The 27,719-nt window shown below is 34.6% G+C and overlaps 5 protein-coding genes and 1 pseudogene across 5 annotated transcripts; 4 read left to right on the top strand and 2 right to left on the bottom strand.

Annotated features, from left to right (window-relative positions):
• Window positions 1–7,246: 7,246 nt before the first annotated feature.
• Window positions 7,247–9,844, top strand: LOC116138594 (putative pentatricopeptide repeat-containing protein At3g16710, mitochondrial). Its single transcript, XM_031424306.1, has 2 exons — window positions 7,247–7,483; window positions 9,506–9,844. The coding sequence occupies exons 1-2, from the start codon at window positions 7,247–7,249 to the stop codon at window positions 9,842–9,844; spliced, it is 576 nt and encodes a 191-aa protein (XP_031280166.1).
• LOC116138593 lies at window positions 9,844–10,952 on the top strand (annotated as a pseudogene).
• A 163-nt stretch (window positions 10,953–11,115) lies between these two features.
• LOC116138573 (CTL-like protein DDB_G0288717) lies at window positions 11,116–14,526 on the bottom strand. Its single transcript, XM_031424288.1, has 3 exons — window positions 13,478–14,526; window positions 12,365–12,710; window positions 11,116–11,712 (listed from the first exon to the last, which is right to left on the bottom strand). Exons 1-3 carry the CDS (start codon window positions 14,524–14,526, stop codon window positions 11,452–11,454), a joined length of 1,656 nt encoding a protein of 551 aa, XP_031280148.1. The 3' UTR covers window positions 11,116–11,451.
• Window positions 14,527–19,650: 5,124 nt separating this feature from the next.
• On the top strand, window positions 19,651–20,850 carry LOC116138635 (protein HIGH ARSENIC CONTENT 1, mitochondrial-like). Its single transcript, XM_031424337.1, has 6 exons — window positions 19,651–19,720; window positions 19,807–19,884; window positions 19,983–20,056; window positions 20,147–20,217; window positions 20,389–20,442; window positions 20,536–20,850. Exons 1-6 carry the CDS (start codon window positions 19,704–19,706, stop codon window positions 20,647–20,649), a joined length of 408 nt encoding a protein of 135 aa, XP_031280197.1. The 5' UTR covers window positions 19,651–19,703; the 3' UTR covers window positions 20,650–20,850.
• Window positions 20,851–21,356: 506 nt separating this feature from the next.
• On the top strand, window positions 21,357–22,306 carry LOC116138541 (protein HIGH ARSENIC CONTENT 1, mitochondrial-like). Its single transcript, XM_031424251.1, has 6 exons — window positions 21,357–21,419; window positions 21,500–21,577; window positions 21,667–21,740; window positions 21,830–21,900; window positions 22,025–22,078; window positions 22,159–22,306. Exons 1-6 carry the CDS (start codon window positions 21,403–21,405, stop codon window positions 22,240–22,242), a joined length of 378 nt encoding a protein of 125 aa, XP_031280111.1. The 5' UTR covers window positions 21,357–21,402; the 3' UTR covers window positions 22,243–22,306.
• Window positions 22,307–22,843: 537 nt separating this feature from the next.
• LOC116138579 (peptidyl-prolyl cis-trans isomerase CYP21-1) lies at window positions 22,844–26,930 on the bottom strand. Its single transcript, XM_031424293.1, has 7 exons — window positions 26,581–26,930; window positions 25,628–25,706; window positions 25,353–25,400; window positions 24,527–24,550; window positions 24,249–24,431; window positions 24,004–24,079; window positions 22,844–23,264 (listed from the first exon to the last, which is right to left on the bottom strand). The coding sequence occupies exons 1-7, from the start codon at window positions 26,680–26,682 to the stop codon at window positions 23,102–23,104; spliced, it is 675 nt and encodes a 224-aa protein (XP_031280153.1). The 5' UTR covers window positions 26,683–26,930; the 3' UTR covers window positions 22,844–23,101.
• Window positions 26,931–27,719: the final 789 nt, after the last annotated feature.

The following is a 27,719-nucleotide window of genomic DNA, read 5'->3' as shown; positions in this document are numbered from 1 at the left end:
TCAGCCGATCAACTTTGCCATCAGGATCAATCTTAATAGTGTAAACCCAATGAGACCCAACAACAGTCTTGCCTGGCAGTAAGGAAACCAACTCACAAGTACCATTATGATCGAGAGTAGTCATCTCCTCAATCATGGTAGCTCTCCACCCTTGATGTGTCATTGCCTTGCTAACAGTGTTAGGTATAGGGATAGAAGATAGGTTTGAAATAAAGGCAGAATAAAATGGAGATAAACGATCATAACTAAGAAAATTATAAATAGGATGTGGGTTTCGAGAAGATCAAATACCTTTGCGAAGGGTAGGTGAAGGAGTTGCCTCGTCTACAGGAAACATGACTAGAGCAGGCGACGAAGGAACAGGAGATGGGTCATCAGGGTTGACCGAGGTACCTGTATCAAGAAGGGAAGTACCATTGGGATTAGTAGGAGGACAAAAACGATGAGAATAAACTTGGGGAGGAGGACGATCCATCGACGAGGAAGGAGGGATGGGGATAGGTAAGGTGGCAGGGATAAGATTGCTATTAACGGTGTTTTCAAAAAAGTATGGAGATGTCTTAAAGAAAGTTACATCTACAGAAACAAAATATTTGTTGGTGGTTGGGTCATAGCAAGGGTAACCTTTCTAGAGACAAGAATATCCTAAAAAGATACACTTAACAGATTTAGGCTGTAATTTGTCTTTGCCTGGAGTGTGATCATGAACAAAGCAAATGCAACCAAACACCCATAATTGTATTAGATATGGGTCTTTACCAATACACAGAATGGAGTGAGGACTCTTATGTTGCAAGACAGAAAAGACATACAGTTAATCAAGTAACAGGCGGTGAGAACTGCATTCCCCCAAAATCGAAGAGGAACATGATGATGTATAAGTAAGGTATGGGTTGTTTCAATAAGATGAAGATTTTGAGTTCGGCGACCCCATTCTGCTGAGGATTATAGGCACATGAGGTCTAGTGAATAATACCCTAAGAAGACATATACTTAGTACAGGGAGAAGATAGATGTTCCCTAGCATTATCACTACGCAAAATCTTAATAGAAACACCAAATTGATAACGAATCTCAGCACAAAAATTTTGAAAGATAGAAAAAAACTCAGAACCAGTTTTCATTAAAAATGCCCAAGTATAACGAGAATAGTCATCTATAAAAGTAATAAAATAATAGTAACCCAAAGTTCAATTGACACGACTAGGACCTCAGATGTCTATGTGAAAATATCAAACATTGAGATGGCCCTATTATTGACTCGCTTGGGAAATGAAGCTCTAGTTTGTTTTCCAGGTTGACATGAATCACAATTAAAAGAAGATGATGTAGACAGACTAGGTACTAATTTTTGAAATTTGGCAAGACTTGGATGACCAAGGTGGCTATGAAGAATGTCCGTAGATGCAGCAGAGGTAAAGGCAACTAGCGGATTTGGATCGGAGAGGTGGTACAGTCCATGTGATTCATGTCTTGTTCTAATCGTCTAACCTGTGTTCCGATCCTGCACCACAATAGAGTTAGCAAAAAAGGTGACAGAACAGTTATGATATTTGGTTAACTTACTAATAGAAATCAGATTATATGGACATTTAAGGGCGAATAAGATTGAGTTTAAAGAAATGGAAGTGGTTGAGCTTCTCCTATCCCTTTGACCATAGTCTGTGAACCATTAGCAAGAGTATTTTTTGATAAAGTGGGAGAAGAGGTAATTTGAGATAAAAGATTTTTATTACCAGAAATGTGGTTAGATGCTCTGGAATCCAAAATCCATGGGCCAGTAGAGGAGGTCCAGCTCAGATAGGCAAAGGAATTACCAGTTTGGGAGATGCCAGATGAGGATGACTATTGCCTGATAGCTTGATATTAAAGATACTCATTGTAATCAGCCCTAGAAAATCTAATGGAGTTAGGTTGTTAGTCTTTAGCATCGAGTAAGGAATGAGTCCATCTCCACTTGCTTAAGCCACATGGGCGGTGGATCGATTAGAAGATTGACGTGGTGGCCTCCCATGCAAAGCCCAACAAGTGTCTCGGTTGTGGCCGTTCTTGTCATAATAGGTGCAATGTGGTCTAGATCCCTTTCCTTTTCCCTTTCCAGAACCACTCTGTCCTTGTTGATTTCCTGCTTGAACAGCTAATACAGATGTCTCAACCTCATTAATATCACCTAGGTTTAAAGAAAGAAACAATAATCAAGCAGATACATCTTCCAAAGATGGTATGGTAGGGCTAGCTAAAATTTGATCTCGAACAGAACCAAGGTCAGATCGTAGTCCAATTACGGCTAGGACCGTAAAGAATTTGTCACGTTGTCTTTCTTGTTCAGTGGTACTATCAGATACTGGCATAAGGGAATCAAATTGATCTTTTAAAGTCTCTATCTACCCTAAATAGCTCTCCATATCTTGATTATTTTGTTGAAGGTGGACAATATCAGAAACAACTCTATATATTCTTTGCACATCATTCGTATACAAAGTTTTGGCTTTGGTCCAGACCTTACAGCAAGTTTTACAAGATTGAAACAAATTAAGCAGTTTAAGGTCTAAAGAGTGCCAAAGGAGACTACATAATTGAGCATCAAGTTTAACCCAACTAGCCCTCTCAGTAGTAGAAATATTAGTGGATGTTTTACTTAAGTGATCATCATAACCCTGCCCCATAAACCATAACTCTACTGAAGCAGCCCATGATGCATATTTACTACTACCCTAAAGCTTGACTGTAGTACTTGTTGGAGAACTAGAAATAGAAGAGAAGAATAGTTTGATATCACCTTATTTTGATGCTTTTACCATTGTAATCAAGAGAAGTGAGACATAAATCCAAAACAATAGAAACACCCTCTGTCAGAGTTGAACCACCAACAAGAAGGAAGAACTAGAAGATGCCGACGAACCAGGAGAATCGAGAAATAAACTCCCCAAAAGCAAAGAGGAGCGCCTCCTTTAAAGATATGTTTTAGGGTTTCTGAAATAGATGGATTTAGAAGAATAAGAAGAAGGCCAAGAACCAACCTGGCTCTGATACCATGAAACAACAGTGTTTGTGAAATATGTTGCTTGATTATTTCCCCAAGCAAGATGGGAATTGGCAATGTACTAGTTACATGAATTAGTAAAGAATTGATCCTAAATAATCAAGGATATACACACAATATTAGTCTACCATATTTACACAAATCAATATACTATCTCTATTTTCCAAATATATCTAAACAGTCAATCTAGGAAATAATATCTCTGTTTTCCTAATATATTTTAACAATAAGTAATTAGTTTATGTAAACTTTAGATCTTCTCTTCTTCTTCTTCTTCTTCTTCTTCTTCTTTTCCTAGAGGTGGGGGGTTGCATAAGAACTTGCAATGTGGCAATAGGTTACCTTTTTTTTTTTTTTTTTCCTTCTTTAAAGTGTTAATACTATTATTTTAATTTGAAATTTTTGCAGATCTACTTGAAGTTTGATTAGTCTTCTGGAGATCTAGCCCGTGTTGAACTTCTCTCTGAACTTTCTATACCGAGTTTCCTGTATCAAGTGATCTGTGGCTTGATTATATTCACTATTTGGATAAAACCTTGAAGGTTTCACTCATATTTTCTCTTTTCAATTCTTTATGTTTCAAGTATTTATAATTTTAGCAATTAATCATCTCTTTTTCCTTTCAAGCATGAAATATTGTACGGGATGTTCATTCCAGGGCTAAGAAAAATTGTCCTTGGGTTGGTGATCTTTGGGTTTGATCTTTGCTGGCTTTGGAACGTTGCTGTGTGCCTGAGAAAGAGATATCTACTGTAAGTTTCAGTTGTTACCTTTCATCTGTTGCGAATTATGAGAGATTGTTATAAGTAGCTTAAGAGCAATGAAGTTTCACAAACTTTAGTGTTGGAATTTCATTCTGCTCCTTTTACAAATATAGAGGTTTACTCTTGTTGTTTAAAAAAAATTTCATATCATATTCAGGTCTTTGAGAAGTCCCTTCTATGGACTTTTTCGACCATTGAAGAGGTAAAGATATTCTTTTCTCTAATTTGCAGGCTTGACTTACTGCTCTTTGTAACTTTTTATTGTTTCATCTACATTTTATGCATCAAAGATCTTTGTTAATTGGGCCCTCTTTGTTTCAGTACCTAAACTTATTCCTCACTCGAGTGGATGGCTTGAGACGAAGAATCCTTTTGCCTGAAGTAGAAGAGGATGAACTAAATTTTCCATTGATAAGGGAAACCTTTTAGGTTCACATATGTATACTGTTCATTTTTCCTTGTTAAAATTGTTTTTACTCGATGTCAAGAACTTTAAGCTTCTCAAGACATTTGTAGATGCTCTATTCATGATGAATTTTGGATGAAGAAAATGTGGACCTTGTAGCTAGTCTACTCTTTCATGGTCCAGGCATAGATCTCTTACGAATGTGTATCAAGTGCTTCTACCCTTAGACTCCGAAGAAAAGTCTATTAATTTACTTCATTTAGTGTGTTGTTATAGTACCATTATGACCACTTTATGTAGAAATTACAGTGCATAAGTCTTGGTACTCCAAGATGACTTTTGTTAATTGCTAGATTGTTACCTTTGTTAATTGTTTTGTCGTGGAATAGCGTCCTTTGCTAAAAAATTTCTCATTCAGCATGGGAGTTGCATGCACGGAAGATATCTTTATGGATCTGCGAATTCATAAAATTTGCATGTCATATTCAACTGGTACATCGTTGTTCTATAATTGTTGTCTTTAATATTTGTGTTTATAAACAATTAGCCTGATGTCTCTTTAGTGTAACATCGAAATTGCAGGCTCTGTATGATTGGATGTATTATATGTACTTGAATACTTAACTGTGCAGTTTCTTCCTTTTAGCACGCATCAGATTACTTATCTCAGCAGATAAAGAATACAGATGGTTTGCTGCATTTGTATGCTTATTGGGCTCGTTTAGAGCTAAATTTGGTTGCAGCTCTAGGTGTTTGGGAGAGCCTTGTTAAGATCTAGTTTGGCCTATTCATCCTTTTTCTCTTTCTTATCATGTATAGTTCAATATGATTGATTTATGATTCATCTTTGTGCTTTTTCCATATAACTTGCTTTTTGTCTGTGCAGCGAGTCAATGTTGGAAGCCTAGCAAGGTTATATAGCTATGGGAACTGATTTGGGATAGTTAAACGAAGCTAGGTCCATCTCCAAGAGATGCTACAGTAAAAGATTTAGTGGGACAGCTTCAGAGGTATAATTCTTTTACATTACTTGCTTTCAATTATACTAGATTGATTTATGGATAGAATTTGAATTTGAATTTTTCTAAACTGCTTTTTTCCTAATTTTTTTTTTTTTTTAAATTGTTGCTTTTAGTAGTATACGATGCAGCTTTATTTAATCAATTGATATTTGTCATCTACAATGCAAACATTTCTTTCTTTATTCTCTTTTTGCAGCTGATGGAAGTTGAAACTAGACAAATGGCTTAAGTCAAGGTTGTTAAAATGTTGTTTATCAAGTAGGGCAATTTATGGAGATCTTTTGAATGCTTAATATAGAATCATGCTCTTCAGTTGAGAATATATTTGGAGAGTAGCCTTACAATAGGTCAACCTGTTACTTGGGCACCAGAATCATAATGGTTTAATATGTCATTTTGAATAATTTTTCCAAATCATACATAAATGATATATGACAGTATCTTTAGGGGTCATGCTAGTTGAAAATCCATGATGTTTATTTTTTTAACTTCAAACTTTGGAGTTACTGATACTCTGATGAAGTTATGACATAAATGAAGCAGTCACATTTAAACCATAGGTAGTGGAGTAGTTTTTGAAACACAATAGGCTGATATAAGAGTAGACTAAGACAGCTTAGCTTTCCTTATTTACTAAAATTGTACCCATTGTTATTTAGAAATAAAAGTTTATTTTCTTTTAAGTGTGAAACTTGTCAACTTGCAAAATACACCAAGTCTATCTATCTAGCTCATAAATATAAGAGTTCTAGGCTTTTTTAATAATTCATAGTGATATTTGGGGGCCATCTAGAGTTACAAATATTATAGGGTCTAAGTGGTTCATTACGTTTATTGATGATCACACTGGAGCATGTTGGGTATACTTGATGAAAAACAAGTTTGAAGCAGGTCAATTGTTCAAAAACTTTCATTCAATTGTTGAAATCAGTTTCAAGAAAAAATCTAAGTTTTGCAAACTGATAATGGTAAGGAATATTTTCACTTTATCCTAGGAAACTACCTATTACATCACGAGATTGTACATCAAAGCTGTTGTGTTAATACCCCTCAACAAAATGGGATAGTTGAAAGAAAGAATAAGCACCTATTAGAGGTAGCTAGAGTCTTAATGTTTACCATGAATGTACCTCAATATTTTTGGAGTCATTTGATTTTAACAGATGTATATTTGATAAATAGATTACCTACTAGAATTCTTGATTTTCATACGCCTCTTGAGACATTGCTAAAGATCTTTCCTGGTTGTAGGATCCTAAATACTTTACCCTTAAAGGTGTTTGGATGTATTGCTTTTGTACATGTTATGTCTCCTAATAGAGGAAAGCTAGACTCTAGGGCCATTAAATGTATCTTGTTTGGATATTCTCCCACACAGAAAGACTAATAGTGTTATTGTCCTGTAAAGAGAAAATTATATGTCTCTAGTGATATTACATTTTTTGAGTCACATCCATTCTTTTCCACTTCCCTTCAGGGGAGAATTTGAGAGATTGTGAAGGTCATTCGTGGGAAGTAGTGTTACCCTTACAACCACACTTGAGTCAGTCTCAGTAGTCTCCCAGTCCAGGTCAAAGTTCAAAGTCACCTAGTTTCCTATAGGTCAGCCTTGTCCTATAAGAATGAGTTAGTTTCTTAGTCAGCCTAATTCAGGTTAGGTTCTTATAGGTCAGCCTAGTCCCATAAGGATGAGTCAGTCTCGTAGTTAGCCTACCAATTTAGGTCTTACTCTAACTATATAGCCCACTCTTGGTAAACCAAACTCTCAGGAAAGATTGAAACTAGGGAGAGTCTAGAGAGATTAAATTAGTCGGGTCTCCAATGTTATTCTCGAAGAACTAACTATCAAAGTGGAAGGAAACCTAATGATCTGCATAAGCAATCATCCTAACTAGAAGAAACCAGTGATTCACAGTCACAAGGTAAGGAAGAACTATCTTCTGATGAGTCTAAATCAGGGCATGATGATTTACATTTACCTATTGCACTAAGAAAGGGTGTTAGATCCTATATGTTGCATCCTATTGCTAAGTATGTGGCATGTAATAAATTGTCAAATGATTTTTTAGCATTCACCACTAATCTCTCAGCTGTGAAGGTTCCAGCACCGATACATGAGGCATTAGGGGATGAAAATTGGAGGAAGACTGTGATAGAGGAGATGGAGGCTCTTAGACTTAGGAGATGGAGGCTCTTAGACTTGGGAGCTGGTGAGTTTACCTGGAGGGAAAACAACTGTGAGCTGCAAGTGGGTGTTTACTATTAAGTATAAGGCAGATGGAACAGTTGAAGGGTATAGGCAAGGCTTTTTGCAAGAGGATTTACGCAAACCTATGGAGTAGACTATGAGGTGACCTTTGCTCCGGTGGCTGAGTTGAATACTATCAGGATACTCGTCTCTTGCAACAAATCTAGACTGGCCTCTACAACAACTAGATGTGAAAAAAAGGCGTTTTTGAATGGTGAACTTACAAAAAAGGTATACATGGAAATGCCACCAGGGTTTGAAGGAAGTGGAAAGGACGGAAAAGTGTGCAAATTTAAGAAATCATTATATTGCCTAAAGCAGTCTCCACGGGCCTGTTTGTTTCACTGTTCCCAAAATTCAATCCTATTCTATTCAATCCAAAATATTTAAATTTTTTAACCTCTTAGGTTTGTTAATTTAACTAGATACCCCCAACAATAAAAAATTATAAATTGACAAAAACATCTCCACTCACCCACATATTCCTGACAGAGTCGGCCACCACCACTAGCATTTAATGGGTGGGTGGGGGTGTTTTTCTTAATTTTTAAACTTTTATTTTATGGGATGTTTAACTAAATTAAGAAATATAAGGGATTCAAAAATAATCTTACCAAACACGTTTTCAAATTCAAATCTTATCCTCGTAATAATAACTCAACTTAAATTTTTCAAAAATACTACTCAAAATAATAAAACAAACACACTCTAGATATTCTTTTAGAAGTAAAGTTGATTAATTTAGTAAAGACCGGCTCACAACTCATACTTACAAACTTTCTCTCACAACCTCGATGTAGTAGTTCGTAATTGATCAACTCATAATTGGTTAGGCGAGATCCACTGCAAGCAGGCGGGACCCATTTTCGAGCAGACAAATTATGAGCTATCACGTCAGGATTGTGATAGAAAGTCTATGAGATTGGGTTGTGAGTGTAGTATTGTCTGATTAATTGTATCATGTATATTCTTTTTTAATTTCAAAATTTCTTCAAAAAAGAATGAAAAATCTCGTTAAAAGCATTTGAACAAAAGTCCTTACATAATTTGGATATGGATTATGAATTCATATATAGATATATAAAAAATACTATATCATTTGAAATCATGAATGTTTTTGCCTTTTGAGTAAAGGCAGATTTGAGTTCAATATTGAATTTGACCTAATCCATAATTAGGTTGGATTGTATTTAATACAATTTATCTATTTGAAGCTGTTAGGCGAGGCGAGGCCAGCCGTTCGTGAGTAGTTTGAACACTCTCTGCCAGTAATCCGAGATATGTCAATTCAAGTAGCTACATGAACAAACTTTGAAGCCAGGTCTGCAACATATCATAATCATATGATCTATCCACTATTCTGCAGAAAATAGCTATCCTCCATGTTAAAAACAATACACCCTTTAAATAATTTCAGCAAAAATATAATTACATCTGAACCCTATAGGTTTCAGATAAATACGTTTTATCCCACTCTCATTTCCAGTGAGATGTATTATTTAACCCTCAACACCCAAAAGTTTAAGCCAATTTGAACCCTTGATAGATAATCCACAAACGGCGTTACTGAAATGATGCTCAAAAGCTTGATTCATCGTTTTTCTTCTTCTCATTCTTCATTCGTAAAAGCAGGTAAAGTGACTACAACTATACCACAAGATTTAGTACTCAAAGTAACCCAGCTTCAGAAATTCCTTCAAAAAGATTGTAAAGAAGGTAACATCACTCTTGGTGAAGCACACTATTTCTTTTGTTTAATGATTCATATGCAACCCAAACCACCGATTTCATCATTCAACCGGTTGTTTGGAGCTCTTGCTAAGAAGAAGTTTTATAAAGACGTTATTTTGCTATACAAACAACTGGGTTCGATGGGGTTGTTACCTAATTTAATTACTTTGAATATTTTGATTAATTGTTTTTGTAATGTGGGTCAAGTTTTTGATGGTTTTGCTGTTTTTTGGAGGATTTTGAGGTGGGGTTTTAACCTAGACATTGCGACGTTTAATTCTTTGATTAAAGGTTTGTGTTATGGAGTTGTTCAAGAAAATGGCTGTGATTGGGGTCAAGCCTGATATTGTTTCTTATGGTAGTATTGTCAATGGTCTTTGCAAAGATGGGTTGGTAGATAAGACGAAAGAATTGTTTTTGGAAATGAAGAGTGGAGGAATTAAGCCAAATATGGTTGTTTTTACCACTCTAATTTACGGTTGTTGTTTTGTGAGAAATTTGGAGGGGACTAAAGGCTTATTTTTTGAGATGCTGGATCAAGGTTTGCATCCTAATTTACTGACGTATAATACAATGATGGGCTTTACAAGGAGAGGAAGATGGAGGAAGCTAATGGGTTGTTGGAATTGATGATTGTAAGAGGTTTTGAGCCTAATGTGGTTACGTTTACTACAATGAAAAGTGTGCTTTGCAAGGACGGGAAGACGGGGGAAGCTAATGGGTTTTTGGAATTGATGATTCAAAGAGGTTTGCAGCCTAATGTTGTTACGTTTACAACAATGATAAATGGGCTTTGCAAGAAGGGGAAGACGGAGGAAGCTAATGAGTTGTTGGAATTAATGAGTCAGAGAGGCTTGCAACCTAATGTGGTGACTTTTAATACAATGATAAATGGGTTTTGCAAGGAGGGGGAGACGGAGGAAGCTAATGAGTTGTTGGAATTGAGGAGTCAAAGAGGTTTGGAGCCTAATGTGATGACATTTACTACAATGATAAATTGGCTTTACAAGGAAGAGGATGGAGGAAGCTAATGGGTTGTTGGAATTGATGAGTCAACGAGGTTTGCAGCCTAATGTGGTGACTTTTAATACTATGATAAGTGGGCTTTGCAAGGAGGGGAAAATGGTGGAAGCTAATGGGTTGATGGAATTGATGATTCAAAAGAGGTTTGCAGTCTAATGTGGTGACATTTAATTCAATGATAAATGGGCTTTGTAAGGAAGGGAAGGTGGAGGAAGCTAACGGGTTGTTGGAATTGATGAGTCAAAGAGGTTTGCAGCCTAATCTAGTGACGTTTAATCCAATGATTAGTGGGCTTTACAAAGAGGGGAAATTTGAGGAAGCTAATGGGTTGATGGAATTGATGATTCAAAGAGGTTTGCAGCCTAATGTAATGACTTTTAATTCAATGGTAGAAGGGCTTTGCAAGGAAGGGAAGACGGAGGAAGCTAATAGTTTGTTGGAATTGATGAGTCGAAGAGGTTTGTAGCCTAATGTGGTGACTTTTAATACAATGATAAATGGGCTTTGCAAGGAGGGGAAGATGGAGGAAGCTAATAGGATGATGGAATTGATGATTCAAAAAGGATTGCAGCCTAATGTGTTGACTTTTAATTCAATGATAAATGGGTTTTGCAAGGAAGGGGAGATGGAGGAAGCTAATGGGATGATGGAATTGATGATTNTGAATCTGATGGGGTTTACTTTAACCATCAAATCCATAAGTCTCCACAAATAACTATCCATGGATAACTAAAAAACTCTCACACTTATCTCAAAATACATAAGTGGGTTTATACTGTAGAAAGAAGCAAACTAGTTATATCACAATCATATGATCTTATGGATCGGTAAATACATAAACACTCTACAGTTATCCAAAAATCAATAAATCCCTTAAAGTTTAAAACTAACCCTAAATGAACCTAGAGCACAAATATTTTACCCACCACCGGAGCCACTGATTTTACTTAAAACAATCTGATCAAGCCATCGATTGTGACATGAGCAAATAACATAAACAAATGGCAGAGTGGTCTCATTACATTAAAGAGAGAAATGAGAGAGGGACTGAAAGGCTCCAAGTTTATTATAATTTTGCTTCTTTTAAGTTGTACAATGTGGCAACTGAAAGTATGCACAGTTTGCCCAGGGGCAATTCTACCTTACACACAGAACAAATGATTAATAACAACACATGAATGGTGTTCAAGTACACAACTGGAACTAAAGGAAGTTTATACACCAAGAGTAGTGGGTACGAAAGTCGTTCTATGGTTCCTACTGAGAGGTACATGAACGTAAACCGCGTGCACCTCCGGTTTGTAGACCTCCCCTTTGTCTCTATCTATGGCATAGCAGACGTAAACTGTCTCAATAACATTGTCCAAGACATGGACAAAGAAACCCAGCACCATGATTAGAAGCACCCATGCAAGAAACCCCACAAAGTATGCTTCGGCACCAAGTTTGGTCGCTCCCTTTAAGATAGCACAGACCTGTTTATGCACATCCAAAATTAGGGAACATTGATAGTAAACAAAATAGTCAAAAAGGAAAAAGGCATATAGAAATATATACAATAATCGGTCATCCGTGAACCCTTGGTCTAATTGTAGCATAATGGTCAAGTGATCTCAGGTCAAAAGTTCAAGCAACCCCATCTTATGACAAGGTGGATAATAGCATGATGTTCATCATGATAGTAGTTTAACTAATTAAAAATGCATATATTAACTAAACTTAGTAGTCTACTAATGGATACAGCAGTCAATCTATTCTCTAATCCACAAATCTAAAAGCTAATATGGAAGCATACAGAATTCAACATTTAAATGCTTGAATACAAGCAGCCAGCTTGGCTAGTTTTGTCCAATCTATGCCTAAAACAACAGGAATTCATATGGAGCCTATCCAAGGAAAGTATAGTTAAACCACCACCATGATGAAGGCTTGTAAACCATCGAAAGAATTGCCTGACTAGACTCTTCACTGTCCTGAATTTCATAATTGAAATGGTTACTATTCTCCAATGAGAATAGAAGATCTATCTAGGTCAGCTATGCTGCAAGGATGCCACATGGTAAACAATAAAATGGCCCCCTAGCACTAATCATTCATGAAAATTTAGATTTTGAATAATCTGCTCACCGCAATTGTATATATTGCCGAAACGACAAAAATAATCCCAGCTAACAAACGAGTTGAGACAGTCTCCACAAAAACAGCAGAGAGAAGGTTACGCTTTAGAAGTTCATAAGTCATTCTTGCGGATGTGCAGTAAGCTTCACCCGTTATTGCTGCAAAGTTGATGGTGAACTTGTTAAGAAAATCTACAGCTGACAATAAGGCATTTACACAGCAACGCAGAATAAGGATCACAAATCCAGGAACATCTTCTTGTCTTGCACTATCAACAGCAGCACGGACTATACGTACTGCACATATAAGTAGTCCAGATAGACAAACAGTGCCAGAGGAGGGACCAAATGCATTCCTGCAAGTATTCACAACAATAACATGAGGAAGATAATAACACCACTGATTTTCCTCCTAAATATATTGACAGGCACACATGATGGGGATGACAAAATGAGTAAGACACAGTAGGTCTTCCACTGCTATTACTTTAGAAAGAGGATGATTAAATTAAACAGAGCAATAACTGCCAAGGATACTCACAAGTGAACAAATTCTACTATTAAGCACAAAGCCAGCCCTAAGCAAATATATTCAAATGCGTGGTACTAACAGAATCAAACTCCAACTACCGAGACCATTGCACATCAAACAGCTCAATATATTGATGTAAGTTAATTTCTCTCTCCAACCTTATTTCTCTAACAGTGGTTTATCTTAGTGTAGACCAATGTTATTATCGCCTCTGCGAGTAGTTAATCCTAATTTCTTTCCTTTTTTTTTTTATATTAAACACAGAAATCTTCCTTACTTTCCAAATGCATTTGATTCCTTCATGAACATAAACCTACCTAATGATCCAGGAAATCATCTACATGGCACATCCATCTAAAAAATATATCACTATGATGCATGCTTCACATATTAACCATTTTTTTAATGTCATACCTATAATAAAGGGCCCAGCAAATAATTTCAATATCTGACTATTAACTCTAAGCATACTCCCCAAAAGTTCAAACACATCAAAATAAGCAAAACCATCTGCAAGAGCAATTCTAACAAGCTTAAAAAGAAAACAACTAATAATTTAGCTGAAAAGTGATAAAGGGATCAAGAATGCACCTCAAAGAACTTCTTATACTTCGCCTAGGTTTTGAATCCTCCTTTGAAAAATACCACTGTGCAATAGTCCCACTTATCACATAAGCCTGTGCTTCAACCATTGCACTCAACGACCACAACATGGTAAGAATCGCAACCGCAAAGTAGGCAGGCACCCAACTATCTTGTTTCCACACACATTCATACTCTCCACTTGATTCTTTCGCCACAATTTTCCCATTAAATCTTGCAAACACCAAGAATACAATAATGGGCGCATAATAAATAATCAATCCTAGAGTCAACAACGGTAACGCCACAAACAAGCCCAAATTCTGAGACAAAGCATCAGAAGCAACACCAATGATCTGAATAGTCAACTCAATTCTATGCCAATTGGCAACAAATATCCAAACAATAACTCCAATTATCAAGAACACAAACACAAGCACTAAAATTCTATACGCCAAAGGGAATACATCACTACAAGAAGAACTAACAGTACACGCAACAAACCAATAAACATTTAAAAAAATGGGCACAATAACGAAGAACGGAAGCGAAATGTACACAATCTGTTTGGTGTAACGTTTGAGAAGCAAAAGGAGTAAAAAAGAAATGGGCACGCTTAAAATCAAAGTCAAAACAAGGGTCCATGTCAAATCTTTAGAAAAACTAGAACTTAATGATAAAAAGGTAAAATTGACAGAACCCCAGTTGCTAGAAACTGAAGCTGACTCTTCAACACAAGATCCTGAAGTAGAATTATAAGCATAAGATGACACACTAGTAAAGCTAGAATTTTTATTACAAACTGAGAATATACCCCAGGCAAAAGTTGCGATAACAAAGACAACGAAAAGGATGAGAAAAGGTAGGTCCTTGAAAGGTCTGGGACCATAATTGTAATTGATCTGTATGAATTGGACCGGGTCGGGTTCTTGCGGGTCGGGTTGAGATGGGACTGAAGTGTGTTCTTCAATTGGGGGTTTGGAAAGAAGAGGCTGAGATGGAGAAGAAGGTTCGTAAAGAGATAAGGGCTTGTTTGGGTCTTCTTCAGTGCTGCCCATTGAAGTGATTCGTGAGTTTTGTCTGTAATTTGATTGAATAGGTGGGCTGAGATTGAGACTGAAATCGAGATGAAAGGAAGAAGATGAAGATGACGAAGTTGTTGAATAGTTGAAGTTAGTGGATTACAATAATTAATTAATTGTTTTGGGTGTGGGTTTTGATTTGATTATGATTTGTTCTGAGTTGAATTGGAAATTGTGAGGGACAGAAGAGTTTTTTCATCCATTATTGATTAGTGTTTTGGTTGTTTACTGGAGATTTGAAAGCAATATTATTTGGATCTTCATTAATAATTCTTAATTTATTAATTAATTAAAGGGAGAACACCATTTTCCAACCAAGGTTCGGTGAAACGACACTTTTCTACCCTTTAAGTTTCAAAATGACACTTTTCCACCCTTCGTTAGATTATGTTATATTTTCTATTAATATTTTACTAAAAAGATGAAAATATCCTTAAATATTTAACTTTATAAATTTTTTATTATTTTTAATTAACCAAAAAGTTAACTATTAAAAAGTTAAAAAAAAATTAACCCTACTTAAAAAGTTAGAAATAATACTATAAAATTGTTTAAAATTAAATAACTTTAATATTTATTTATTTATTTATAATGTCATCAATATCCCATCACTGTTATTTAATAATCTACTAAATTTATAATATTTCTCATAATATAATAATTTTCATTTTTACTAATTAATATAGAAAATCGATATTCCTAATTAATTTAATAAACAAAAGAAAAAATATATCTTTATACTTGAACTAATAAATAATCGAGTAAATATTTTAACTTAACTAAATTTTAATTTATAATAAACTAATTAAGAAATAAACTGTTTAAGGGTATTCTCGACTTTTCAATGAAATATTAACAAAAAACACTAACAGAACCTGATAAAAGGTGGGAAAGTGTCATTTTGAAACTTAACAGGTAGGAAAGTGTCCGTTTCGCCAAACCTTGGGTGGGAAATGTCGTTCTCCCTTAATTAAACCCTATTCGTCACCAAAAACATGTTCCTGGTTTCGAACCTTGGAGAAATTTCTACATAGGGAAATTTTATTATTAGTCTTACTTGGTATAATTATAAAAATATTTAATTTCGTAAAGAACTTTCTAAGAAATTTTTAAAATTTTTATTGGTTTTTCCTTCTTCTAAGTTAAGAGTATTTGTGATTTGGAATTTTCTAAAACCATTAAAAAAAAAAAAAAAAAAAACTTAAACATATTGCATTCTTAATGTTATAAATAAGTAATTATAATCATAATACAATCTTTAAATAAAGATATTTTTGCAATTAAAAGCCATTCAGTTGTAAATCAATAATGTTTTGAGACCATTAGTTTAATGTTGTTAATTATTGAAGCATCAAAATAATATTCTCCAACCAACAGTCCAAGCCTAGAATTTTTTTTTTTTTTTTTTTTTTTTAATGATTGGGCGTTTTTAAGACTCTAGAACTATCAATCGAATAAAAGTTTTAATAATAACCCTTATAAAGCTGTGAAAACTCAAACTGTTTTACCATCAAAGGACTCGAAGTACCTATTGGTGGTTGTCCAAGACTCCAAGCCCAAATTGATTAGCTTAAAGACATTCCTCACTTATTATGACTAATTTAGAAGCAGTTAAGAGAGGTCTATAATTTGTAATTTAAAGAGATCAATTTAACTTAATTAATACCCATTATATTATATATACTATTGTCATTGTAAAATGGTTGGATCAACATTACATATAAACATGCCTGATACGTTTACAAGTCCTAAAACACTTATAAACATGGAGTGGACAAGGAATTATAAGTCCTAAAACACTTGCTAATTCTGTTGAATCAAGAGTTTCATTCCAAGTCCTAAAACACTTGGATTGTGGAGTGTGGAAAGCATTGGAGGAGATTCGACCCAAGCAAGTTCCAAGGGGAGAGAGAGCCCAAGCACTTCGCCCAAACCATCCCAAGTCCAAGCCCAACAAAGGAAGCTCAAGTCCACCAGAGAGAAGCCCAAGTGTTGAAGTGAGCCATTGGCCCAATTCTCATTCCAAAGGGGAAAGTCCACTGAACCTTATTGGATCCAATGCAAGATCTTCAAGGTCCAATCTATTACACCCTTATTGTAGACTGATTAGGATCATTGATCAAGTTTTGGGCTAATAAATTGAGTTTTTTCAACTAATGGAGTGGTTAAAGACATGAACCCTAGATTAGGGAATCATGTCCCTTTTTTGCATTAAATGGGTATGGCCTTAATTTTGAATGGAAGGCTTGTAATTTTTGTGTAATATTTATTTATTTTCATTTCTTGTATGTAATGTAATTGTTGATTACACTTTTAACCTTGTAATGCCTACTAAAGGCAACTATTCTCCTTGTAAAAGTTAGTTCATGAAATATCAAAAACTTGGTTTAACCATTGAGAGAACTTGTGTGTTCTTATAAGATTTCTTTATCCAAGTCTTGGCAAGGAGATTGGTGGTGAATCGATTCAAGTTGGTGGAGAATTTTTATGTTGAAGGTATTCTTGCTTAACCTAAAATTGCAAGTAAGTGTGACATTGCCTCTATTTGTGTTGGCCGAATTTAAGCTTGAGTTTAGGGCATATTTTGTGTTGTTTGTGTTGCAAATTGGTTGGATTTGGATCAATGCCTAAACATAAACGGTCCAATCCAATTTATAACTTTACAATCATATTTGGGAGAACGACATTGTCCACCCAAGGTTTGGCAAAACACCCTTTCCCACCCTTTAAGTTTCAAAATGACACTTTTCCACTCTTCTTTAGGTTTGTTATGTTGTTAATATTTTACGAAAAAGACGAAAACACTCTAAATATTTGACTTTATAAATTTTTTATATTTTTAATTAGTCAAAAAGTCAATATGAAAGTAAAAAAGATAAATAGTTAACTTTACCTAAAAAGTAAGGTAATGTGTATGGAATTTTTTAAGTTAAATACTTTCATATTTATTTATTATTTATAATGTCATAATATCCCATCACTATTATTCAATAATCTATTAAATATCTAATGTTTGTCATGATATAATGTTTATTTTAATAATTAACATAAAAAATCAAATTCCTAATTAATTAAATAAATAAAGGAAAAAAAATATTTACACAAACTAATAATATTGAGTAAAACTTTAACTTAACTAAATTTAATTTATAATAACTAATTAAGAAACTAATGTTTAAGGGTATTTTTTCAATCAAATATTAATAGAAAGCACCAACAAAACTTGACAGGGTGGGGAAGTGTCATTTTGAAACTTGACAGTGGGAAAGTATCGTTTTGCCAAACATGGATGGGAAAATGTCTTCTCCCTCATATTTATCTAATCACATCTTCAATACAATATGTTGCATTGATCCAACTACATGTACAAAATGTAAAATTATGCTCAATGGGATTAATATGAAATTTCTTAAATATATCTAAAGAATCACTATATGACATATATGAGCATGGGATAGTTCAATAAGGTGGTCATGGAATGAAATGAGGCCAAACCGACCATTTAACCTCAATAATATATATATTAAAAAAAAAAAAAAAAAAAACACACAAATAGATGATAACATTAATATATGCTACCTGTTCAAGATTAAAGGAAAGAAATTGTTTGATTATTACAAGTCAAATTAGTTTAAGTCATTTGATAGCTTATATGCAGGAAGTATTCAATAGCCAATTGCTTGTAGTAAAGATGTGTTCATTAAAGAATTAATATGGCTGTTCATACACTCATTCAAGATAAATTGGGTGCGTTGTTTATTATTCATTCCTATCCCAACATATCTCAAAATATTTTTTTTTAATTATTTAGAAAATACTATATATTTTTAATTACTTTTAGTCCCCTTAAGTTTATCAATTTCATAAATACCCTCAGAAAAAAAAAGTTTAAAAATTAACAAAAACACTCCCACCACCCATAGTTACCAGATTCTGAACATCGACAACCACACACAACGGCTACAAACCACCGAACTAGCCGATAATCCGATATGGCCTTTTCCGGCCAGATCCATCGCGGATCTGGCCTCGCAAAGAAAGACCGTCAACGACGGTAGATCTGGCCATTTACGGCCGTTGATGGCCAAATCATCTGACTGGGAAAATCAGATCAACTCAGGTCCGGCTAGATCCAACCAGTTGCTGTAACGCCGAATCCGACCAGTTTCCGGTAGTGGTGGCCGGAATCTTGCACTGGGGTGGTGGGGTGTTTTTGTCATTTACAATTTTTTTTATATGGGTGTTTAGTTAAATTAGCAAACTTATGGGGTTTTTTTATAAATTTTTAAATTCCCCTCGTAATAACACCCTATCCACTATCCAATACTATTCCAAAATCTTATCCAAAATAATAAACCAAACGCACCCTGTAATTGTCAAAATTAGAGGGAAGAGAGACAATTGAAGAGAACCAGACACGCCGAGAGATATTTGAGAGAGGGTAAGAGAGACAAGAAATGGTCAGAGTTTAACAAAAGTGCGATAATATAGAATATTACAAATAATGTACAATTTAATAATAAAGCAAAAAAAAAAAAAAAAATCATATTTTTAAACTAATTAAGAATAAGAATATGTGATTCTCATTTCAGATCCAAATGGTATGTGAATTAATGTCGTAGATTTCCTTCTCATATTCGCATGTCAACAGTAATTTCATAATCAACTACTTATTATAACAGTATTGGAAGTCACATTGTAGAAATTATTTATATGGATTTCTTGAACTAACTCCACTCTAACTATCTTGCTAACAATACAATGGGAGGTTAATATATATAACAAAGAGATAAATATTGGCTATATATATGGATAATAACAGATTTCAGAATCGAAAATCATCCAAACTGTATGAAAAAACCAAGGCTTGCATATAATTGTAAAAGCGTTTAGGTTCAGAAAGGTCTAACCTGAAGAGAAGCTGCCCAGAAGAGCCTATTCAGGTCAATCTGTAACCTGATAATTAATTCCAAACTTCAGCACAAAACAAAGAAAGAGGTAATATAAAATTCATTTCCGAAGAGTTGACCAAAGGTTTTACATCAGCATTGTTTTATATAAACCGAAAGCTGCAGTTGACAATGTTGGCTAAAAGGAACATTTTAGCTTTAACAAAGCTCGGGGGGGAATTTTGTTTCCCAAGAGATTTTATCATGGATAGCTCAAAAAAGTGAGTTCATTTTTTATTTCTCCCTTTAAAATTGTTATCAGTAATTTGGCTGTGAAATTGTAATCCATTTTCATATTTTTTTTCAGGCTTGAAGATGTTGTAACTGTTGATGTTCATGCTGCAAAGGATCTCCTTATCTCAGGTCACAAATATTTGGATGTGAGGTGGGATGTTTAATGGAATCTAATTTAGTTTAGCTTTCAATTGTTACAATCTTGGATTATTGAAGCACTGAGAATAAACTGATGGATTTGTTTTGCAGGACAACTGAGGAATTTCAAAAGGGCCATATTGACAATGCCCAGAATATTCCTTACATGTTCAAAACACAAGAAGGTGATCACTTAATCATGTGAACACAATTCATTACTTCCCCATATGCAACATATCTCCTCACTTAAATCTTTGGTTTCTGGCAATATCCAGGCAGAGCCAAAAACCCTGAATTTGTCACACAAGTTTCTGCTCTATTCAAGAAGGATGATCCCTTAGTTGTGGTAAAATTTTTGTTTATTATTTTCCTCTTTCTTTACGGATAACTATTCAAGAAAGAACTTAGATGAGACGGACGTATCATACAGAGTTTAAGAGGAGATGTAAAGGAAAGAAAGATTCAGAAAACTTGGATTTTTAATTGACTGCTTTTAAATGTTTTGCTTCTGGTAAAGGGTTGCAACAGTGGAGGCAGATCACTCAAAGCTTGTCTTGATCTTCTGAATTCTGTAAGATTATTATGCAAAGTATTGTTAGTGCCGAGTTTAATTGTTGTTATCTATTTGATTAGTTAAATGAAAAGTTTAACTGCGTGGATTCAGGGCTATGAGAATGTGACTGACATGGGAGGGGGCTACTCAGCATGGGTTGACAAGGGACTTGCTGGAGACCAACCACACGAAGAGCTCAAAACTACTTGCAAATTTCGTCCTTAACTCAGACTCGAGAACTCAGATGAGGAGTATTTGAATAGTAAAACATTGTTTTTAATGTTGATGCCTATTTGTAACAAATAATGGTTGTATCAGTTGTTTTGATGGATTAGTCTTCTATCGACTTATGTGCAAATCGTTATGTCAATAAAGGTTTATCATTTTTATCGCAATTGATATAATAAATCACATAATATGTATAAATCACGTGTATTGACGTGATCTACATGTATTGAACAGATGTACATACATCTATCTCACTAAAAACTTCATCTTATTCAAGATATATAGCATTATTCTTAAACAAAATCTCATACGATACAATTTTATTTTGGTACTTGTTATCAAAATTTACCAAAACTTTAGAGGTAGATCTCCTTCAATAGACATACATAAGTCATATAATATTTCAACTTTATGCAGGAATGCAAATAGTGTATGACTTAGCTGCTTGCAGTTCATTATGTTTTCATTAAACAATTCCTATGGCCATGCTTACTTGCAAACTATAATGCATCAAAAGAAAACTCTGTAAAAATAATTGAGGCTTTCCTTCTACAAGGCCTCTCAAAATATATTTACCGACATCAGCATCTACATTGTTGACAGAGGACCAAGTGTTTTTCACATCAATGGATAGGTAGTATCGAAATTGTATTATATAAATGAAACTGACACTTAACAAAGTTGTCACCTAGAAGCATTTTGGCTTTACCAAAGCTGCAAAAGAACATTCTGTTTCCAATACGATCTGTCATGGATGCCACAAAAAAGTGAGTTAGTTTTCCCTCTGAAATAATGCAGATATAATTATTTGGTCTGAACTTGTCATTGATTTTCGAGATCTTTTCAGGCTTCAAGATGTTGTTAGTGTTGATATGCATGCTGCAAAGGGTCTCCTCAGCTCAGGCCACTGTTATTTAGATGTGAGGTAAGATCTTTTCATAAAACTTTAGTCAAATTTCTACTGTTACATGACATCTTCGATCATTTTTAATAAACTGATGGGTTTGTATATAGGAAAACTGAGGAGTTCAATAAGGACCATATTGAGAATGCCCTCAATGTTCCATACATGTATTTCACACAAGAAGGTGATTGGTTAGAAATCTTAATTAATCATGTAAACAATTCATTTGTTCCCCATATAAAACCCATCAGTTATGGTTTCGGCAATATCCAGGTAAATTTAAAAACCCTGAATTTCTGAACCAAGTAACTGTACTCTGCAAGAAGGAGGATCACTTAGTTGTGGTAAACTTTATGTTTATGATTTTCCTTTTAATCCGCTGATAACTTGCTGGTGGGATGTGGCAAATATATGCATATAATATTTGTGAAGCAAAATGTTTATAAATTTGTCTTAAACATTGTAAAGGGTTGCCAAAGTGGAGCCAGATCGCATCGAGCTTGTGTTGATCTTCTAAATGCTGTAAGATTACTCTAATTCTTGCTTAATTCACATGATTTATTCTTTCTTAAATGAATGGAAAGATTTGGTGGAGGAGACAGGGCTATGAGCATGTGACTGAAATGGGAGGAGCCTACTCTGCATGGGTCGACAATGGGCTTGCTCAACACAAACCAGCTGAATAGTTCAAAACTTCGTTAAAGTTGAGATAATAAGATTGTGGGTTGATTCTGCAAACATCATTTCCTTCCATGTTATTGCCTGTAATTGATGTTTGTGTTGCATTTTTATGTACTTCTGTGGATTTAATAATAAGAGTTGTCTTAACGTGTGTCCAATAAGATCGGATGTGGGTTGCTTTTGCAAACATCATTTCCTTCCATATTTATGGCTTGTGATGATCGTTTGTATTGCTTGTAATCAACATCTATGGATCTAATAACAAAAGTTGTCTTAACGTGTGTCCCGTAAGAATGTAGGTTACTTTTGCAAACATTACATTATTTTTAGGTTGATGCCTTTTAATGATCAGTTATGTTCCTCTTGATGAACGTCTATGGATTTAATAATACGAGTTGTCTTGATGTGTGTGGACAAAATATTCATCATATCAGTACATTGAGAGTCTTTTTTTTATCTTTTTGTCAACAAGGTGTAAAAAATAAACTTTTGTATCACTATATTCTCTTCTCCCGGCGCAGCTTCTTAACATATAGATAAAGGATGAATCCCAACAAAATTTATGGTTAGCACAGTAAAAACAGTAAAGAACTGGCATGCCTGAGCTTCAAATAAGAACAATATCATTTCCTTTTCATTGCGTAATAATGGACATGTCACATGTTTGTATTTATAACAGTTGCTGGATACAAAAGGCCAAATACAATATTTCCAAGAGGCACCGCACCTATGACTGTTGGATCTAAGTCAAGATTTAATTAAATTTCATGGACATAATACAATGAGAAACAAAAGTGAATCAATTATCTAAAAACACTAGCAAACTCAAAATTGAGGAACTTGGTGTTACTGTACGAAGAAGGCTCACCTTTCCTCATCCCACTTGCTCTTGGGTATCTCTCCTGAGTCAGCAATTGTGACCTTTTTTCTTGGTTTTCCGCTGTAGGTTCCAGCTCCGCCTTCAATTGCATACACTGTGTCCATGCCTTGAATGACCTTGCCAAATACAACATGTTCCCCATCCAACCTGCAGAAAATATGTAAATTAAATAAGAAATTCACGGGCCTCACACAGAAACCAGCCTGCATCCAGACCTCACATCCTCAGCATAAACTTCATTTATAAAACCCTATACTCAATGTGCAGTTCAATTTCAGTAACAGAACTACAACTAAGATTATCGACAATGCTAGCAAATGACCCTACATATTTACAAAGTATGACATCGTCTTATTTAACAACTCAATTTTCAGATCCACAAAACAGAAAAACAAAAACAAAAAATGGCAAAGATATACAACAAAAACAACATGCTGATCAGTGACGCTCCAACAATGAATCAACAGAACAGGTTATCTGTATATCTTTACCATGTAGGTAAAAAAGCCAAGACCCAACCTTAAGTACGTCTTGTTAAACACACTGCAAAATCATGATGCTTGTAACAAGTTTAAAGTTTGACATCCCATCAAGTAAACTCACAGAATTCATAAATAGAGGGAGAGGCTATAATACATTACTACTAAACCAAATATATGAAAAATCTTTCAAGGACAAATAAAACCAGATGAAGAAACAACCAGATTAGCATCCGAGCAGCTGGAGTCCATAATGATTACATAATATAGGGTAAAATAAGCGTGCAATCTGAGTTTGTTAACTTTTCGAGACAGATATTCAGGCCAAAACCTTCCTACAATGTGTATGTACTACTATTTAATCATTGCATCTTAATTTTCCATTATATCACCAAAGAATATCTTACCAACTGGCCTTGACAGTGGTGATGAAGAACTGTGAGCCGTTGGAATCAGGTCCTGAATTCACCATAGAAACAACACCTACAAAGAGAATTTAGACAATCTGAGGGAAGCAATGACAGAAGCCAGAAAGAAATAGCCCCCAAAATAAAGAGAACTTAAGACAGCTTCTTCAGAGAAGCAAAAGTTATCCACAATTCACCTATAAAATAAATAAAACAATCACTAAAATTAGTACACATTAGATCACCTGGATGTGAATGTTTAATCTTAAAATTCTCATCGGGAAAGGTGCCACCATAAATAGACTCACTTCTCTTTCCATCGCCATGAACTATATCTCCACCTTGAATCACAAACCCAGATATGATACGATGAAATGGTGTTCCCTTGTAGTGGAGAAGTTTCCCACTCGCCCCCTTGCCTTTTTCCCCTGCCATTGCAGAAGATAATATATAATAACCACATTGACTATGAACGTAGTCTCTATCAGTATTATTTGGAATTAAAAGATAAGAATTCAAGTACCTGTGCATAATGCCCTGAAATTTTCTGCAAACAAAAGAGCTCCAGAATTAGAAAATTAAGGGGAATGCTATCCAAAGAAATCTTCAAACACTTGTTTGTTGACTAACATTGTATTTCCACATCACCCATTACAATATCATCACTATGCCAAACTGTAATCATACAGAGTGGGTTCCTATAGAACACCTCCAGAAAAGTAGGTAGTCACTTAGAATTGCAATACATATCTACATGAGAAAACAAATCAGAGGAAAGCCAGATAAACAAAATGGATCCTGAGAAAGCAGGGTCCTGGAAGAGGTGTATTGCGTAAGGTACTATCCTTATGCAGTTTCAAAAGAACTGGCCACTCTTAAGATCCAAATGAACCGCAATTCTCAGTTCAATACCTTTACTGTCACAACAAAAATGCCATACATCCTCTATGGTACACATTAAGCTAAAGCCAAAGATTTCGAAGAGCAAGTGCACCCTTGTAGTTCACTAACTTATTAATCAAAAGCTTGAATTTCTTGAACTACAAATGAGCTAAAGAAGTAAGACAATTGACTTTCAGTGTGCCAATGGATTGAGGAGTTAAAAGACCAAGGGGTCTTGGGTTCAAGTTGTAGCAAGGGCAAGGGGTGGCCACCAATTACAATACCCAAAAAAAAAAAAAAAAAAAAAAAAAAAAAAAAATGATCTGATAAAATCTTTTCAGTTCTCAATGGATGGTAGACTGCTACTGAACCACAAATTAGGCAAATTGAGCATTCTCCTGGTTTAGACAAATTAAGCTTCCAAAACCGTGATATGAAAGTATTAACACAGCAGACTGAATACATACCAACAGTTTTTGGAACAACCTGGCCATACAATCCAATAACAATTCTACCTGCAAAATCCAGAACAGAACTGGAAGTTAATAAGATGAGAAATGCAGAAAAAGACGCAATTAATTACTACAACGCTGTCATATAATAGAATCTATCTAAAAGCTTAATGTGTGGATTAATATCAATATGGCATTACTTCAGTAATTGCTATTACTCTTTAATTAAAAGATAAAAATTTTTGCAGTCATATCACTGTCATACAGCACTGTGGATGAGAAAGCAGTACCTAATCGTTGTTCATCAATATCAACATCCAAGTATACTCTATGCGTAATTTCATACACCTCTTCCACCTTCTCCTCCTCCTAAGAATCAGTTTAAAAGGAATAGAACAAAAATTGAGTCAAGACAAGACAATTAATTAACATTTAAAACAGGATTAGGGAAATGATTTTGTAGTACTGAAAAGTATACCACAACTTAAAAGCACTTTCATGACTTGATGAACAAAACATTTCCCACTTCGGATTCTATATCTCCATAGCTTAGAGCAATGCAAAAAACAACCCTAACATATCCAATATTTTAATGGAGGGTGCATTGCTCTCCAAATTGAAGGTCAAACTATTGATTGACAAAACATTCACTTTACATGTAGTAAAACAGCCACTAATGCATACCGCAATAGTCATCAAAATTCAAAGACAAATTTTTCCTACCACTACTAAATCACCAAAATAAACGTTACTCCTCTACTCATACCCTCTATCAAGCTATTCACTGAACAGAACCAGTAACGGTGCTTACAGAGCTAAAATTAAAACACAAATAACATGAAGAAACCTCTGATCACATTCTTCACAGAATTATAAGAGAGCAAGTGACAACCACCATGAAACTATAAACAATTTAAAGTTATAAAAAGATCAGGCAATAGTCTAACAACGAACCCTAACAATGGAAAAAAAAAAAAAAATTAGCTCTAAATAACAGTAAACTTCGTTATCTTCACCAGTGATCTCACATCGAAATTCAAAATCAAACAACAGTAAAAAGAAAATTAAAACCCAATTCAAAAGAAAACCCACATTGGCACTCTTAACAAAGAATCAAAAATAAAATAAAAACCCTTTAACCCCATTTGAGTAATATTTCATTATTCAAAACCCAGATCATCATTTTCCGCAATAAAATTAACAATTAGATCCAACACAAAATACACAAACAAATAAAACGCACCGGTTTGTTATGGATCGTGAAAGCGTAAACGAGGAAAATAAAGATGAGTAACAAAACGAGAAGACTTCGTGGCTGAACCAAAAGCGAGATCTCTCTCCGCATCTTCGCTTTCGATTCTCTTTACCTTTGCTTCTTTGAACTCAATAAGGGCAAGCTTTATTTCGTTGATTCTCCATCAATACACAACTTCACGAAGGCTATCACTGGGTCTCGAGAAAACGAATACAGCACAGAGATTGAGATTGAGACCGAAAAAAGAAGAGAGACAGTGTCAGTGGCTTTCTTAATTGTTGTTGCAGGGCATTATCTCCTGTAAAGACGCTGACGAGTGGAGAGTTTGCGTGCCCAAATCTCATATTTTTTTCTTTTTGATTTATAATTAATTATTATTTATATATCTAAGTTTTGAATCAAAATCATTTGAATAATAGTGGTAAGTTAGTCGTAACATTATTATATAATTATATGCTTTAAAAATTTGTTTAACTAATATGCAATATTACTTATTATTTTTCAGGCGTAATATTATATATAAATCAAAATTTCTCTATTTAAAATTAAATTATTGACTATATTATAAGAGTAACCAACATTTTCCCACCCAAAGTTTGGCTTAATGACTCTTTTCTACCCAAAAAGTTTTAAAATACCATTTTTTCACTCTAAGTTTATATTTCGTTAATACCCAAAGCCGATTCTAGCCTATTCTATACAAAACCCTTCTCACTCCGACACTTGATTTCTCACCGACTATCAACCACCGCAAAGTTAAGGTTTCCTGTTCTTAGCTTATTTTCAACTGATTCCGACAGCCAATATTCAATTAGTTACCACCATTCGATCTATTGTCATCCACTCTACAAAACCCCTCATATATTGGCTCCTAATAACTCTACGAACGCTGGCTAAAAAAGTGAAGCGTATTTTTTATATTAACAGAATATAAATTTTGGGTGAGAAATTTGTATTTTGAAACTTTTTGAAAGGGAAAGTGTTATTAAGGCAAACCTTGGGCGGGAAAAGGTCGTTTAGTCATATTATTAATAGTTTAATACCATAATATGATCTATTATTGCGTGAGGATGGATTACTTAAAAGTAAATTAAAGTATTAAAATAGGTGGTCTTCTTCTAGAAATT

This window comes from Pistacia vera, unplaced genomic scaffold (genome assembly GCF_008641045.1).
Source record: "Pistacia vera cultivar Batoury unplaced genomic scaffold, PisVer_v2 Contig342, whole genome shotgun sequence".
Classification (NCBI taxonomy): Eukaryota; Viridiplantae; Streptophyta; class Magnoliopsida; order Sapindales; family Anacardiaceae; genus Pistacia; species Pistacia vera.
The sequence above is the reverse complement of the archived record's forward strand: the minus strand, read 5'-3'. Positions and strand labels throughout refer to the sequence as shown.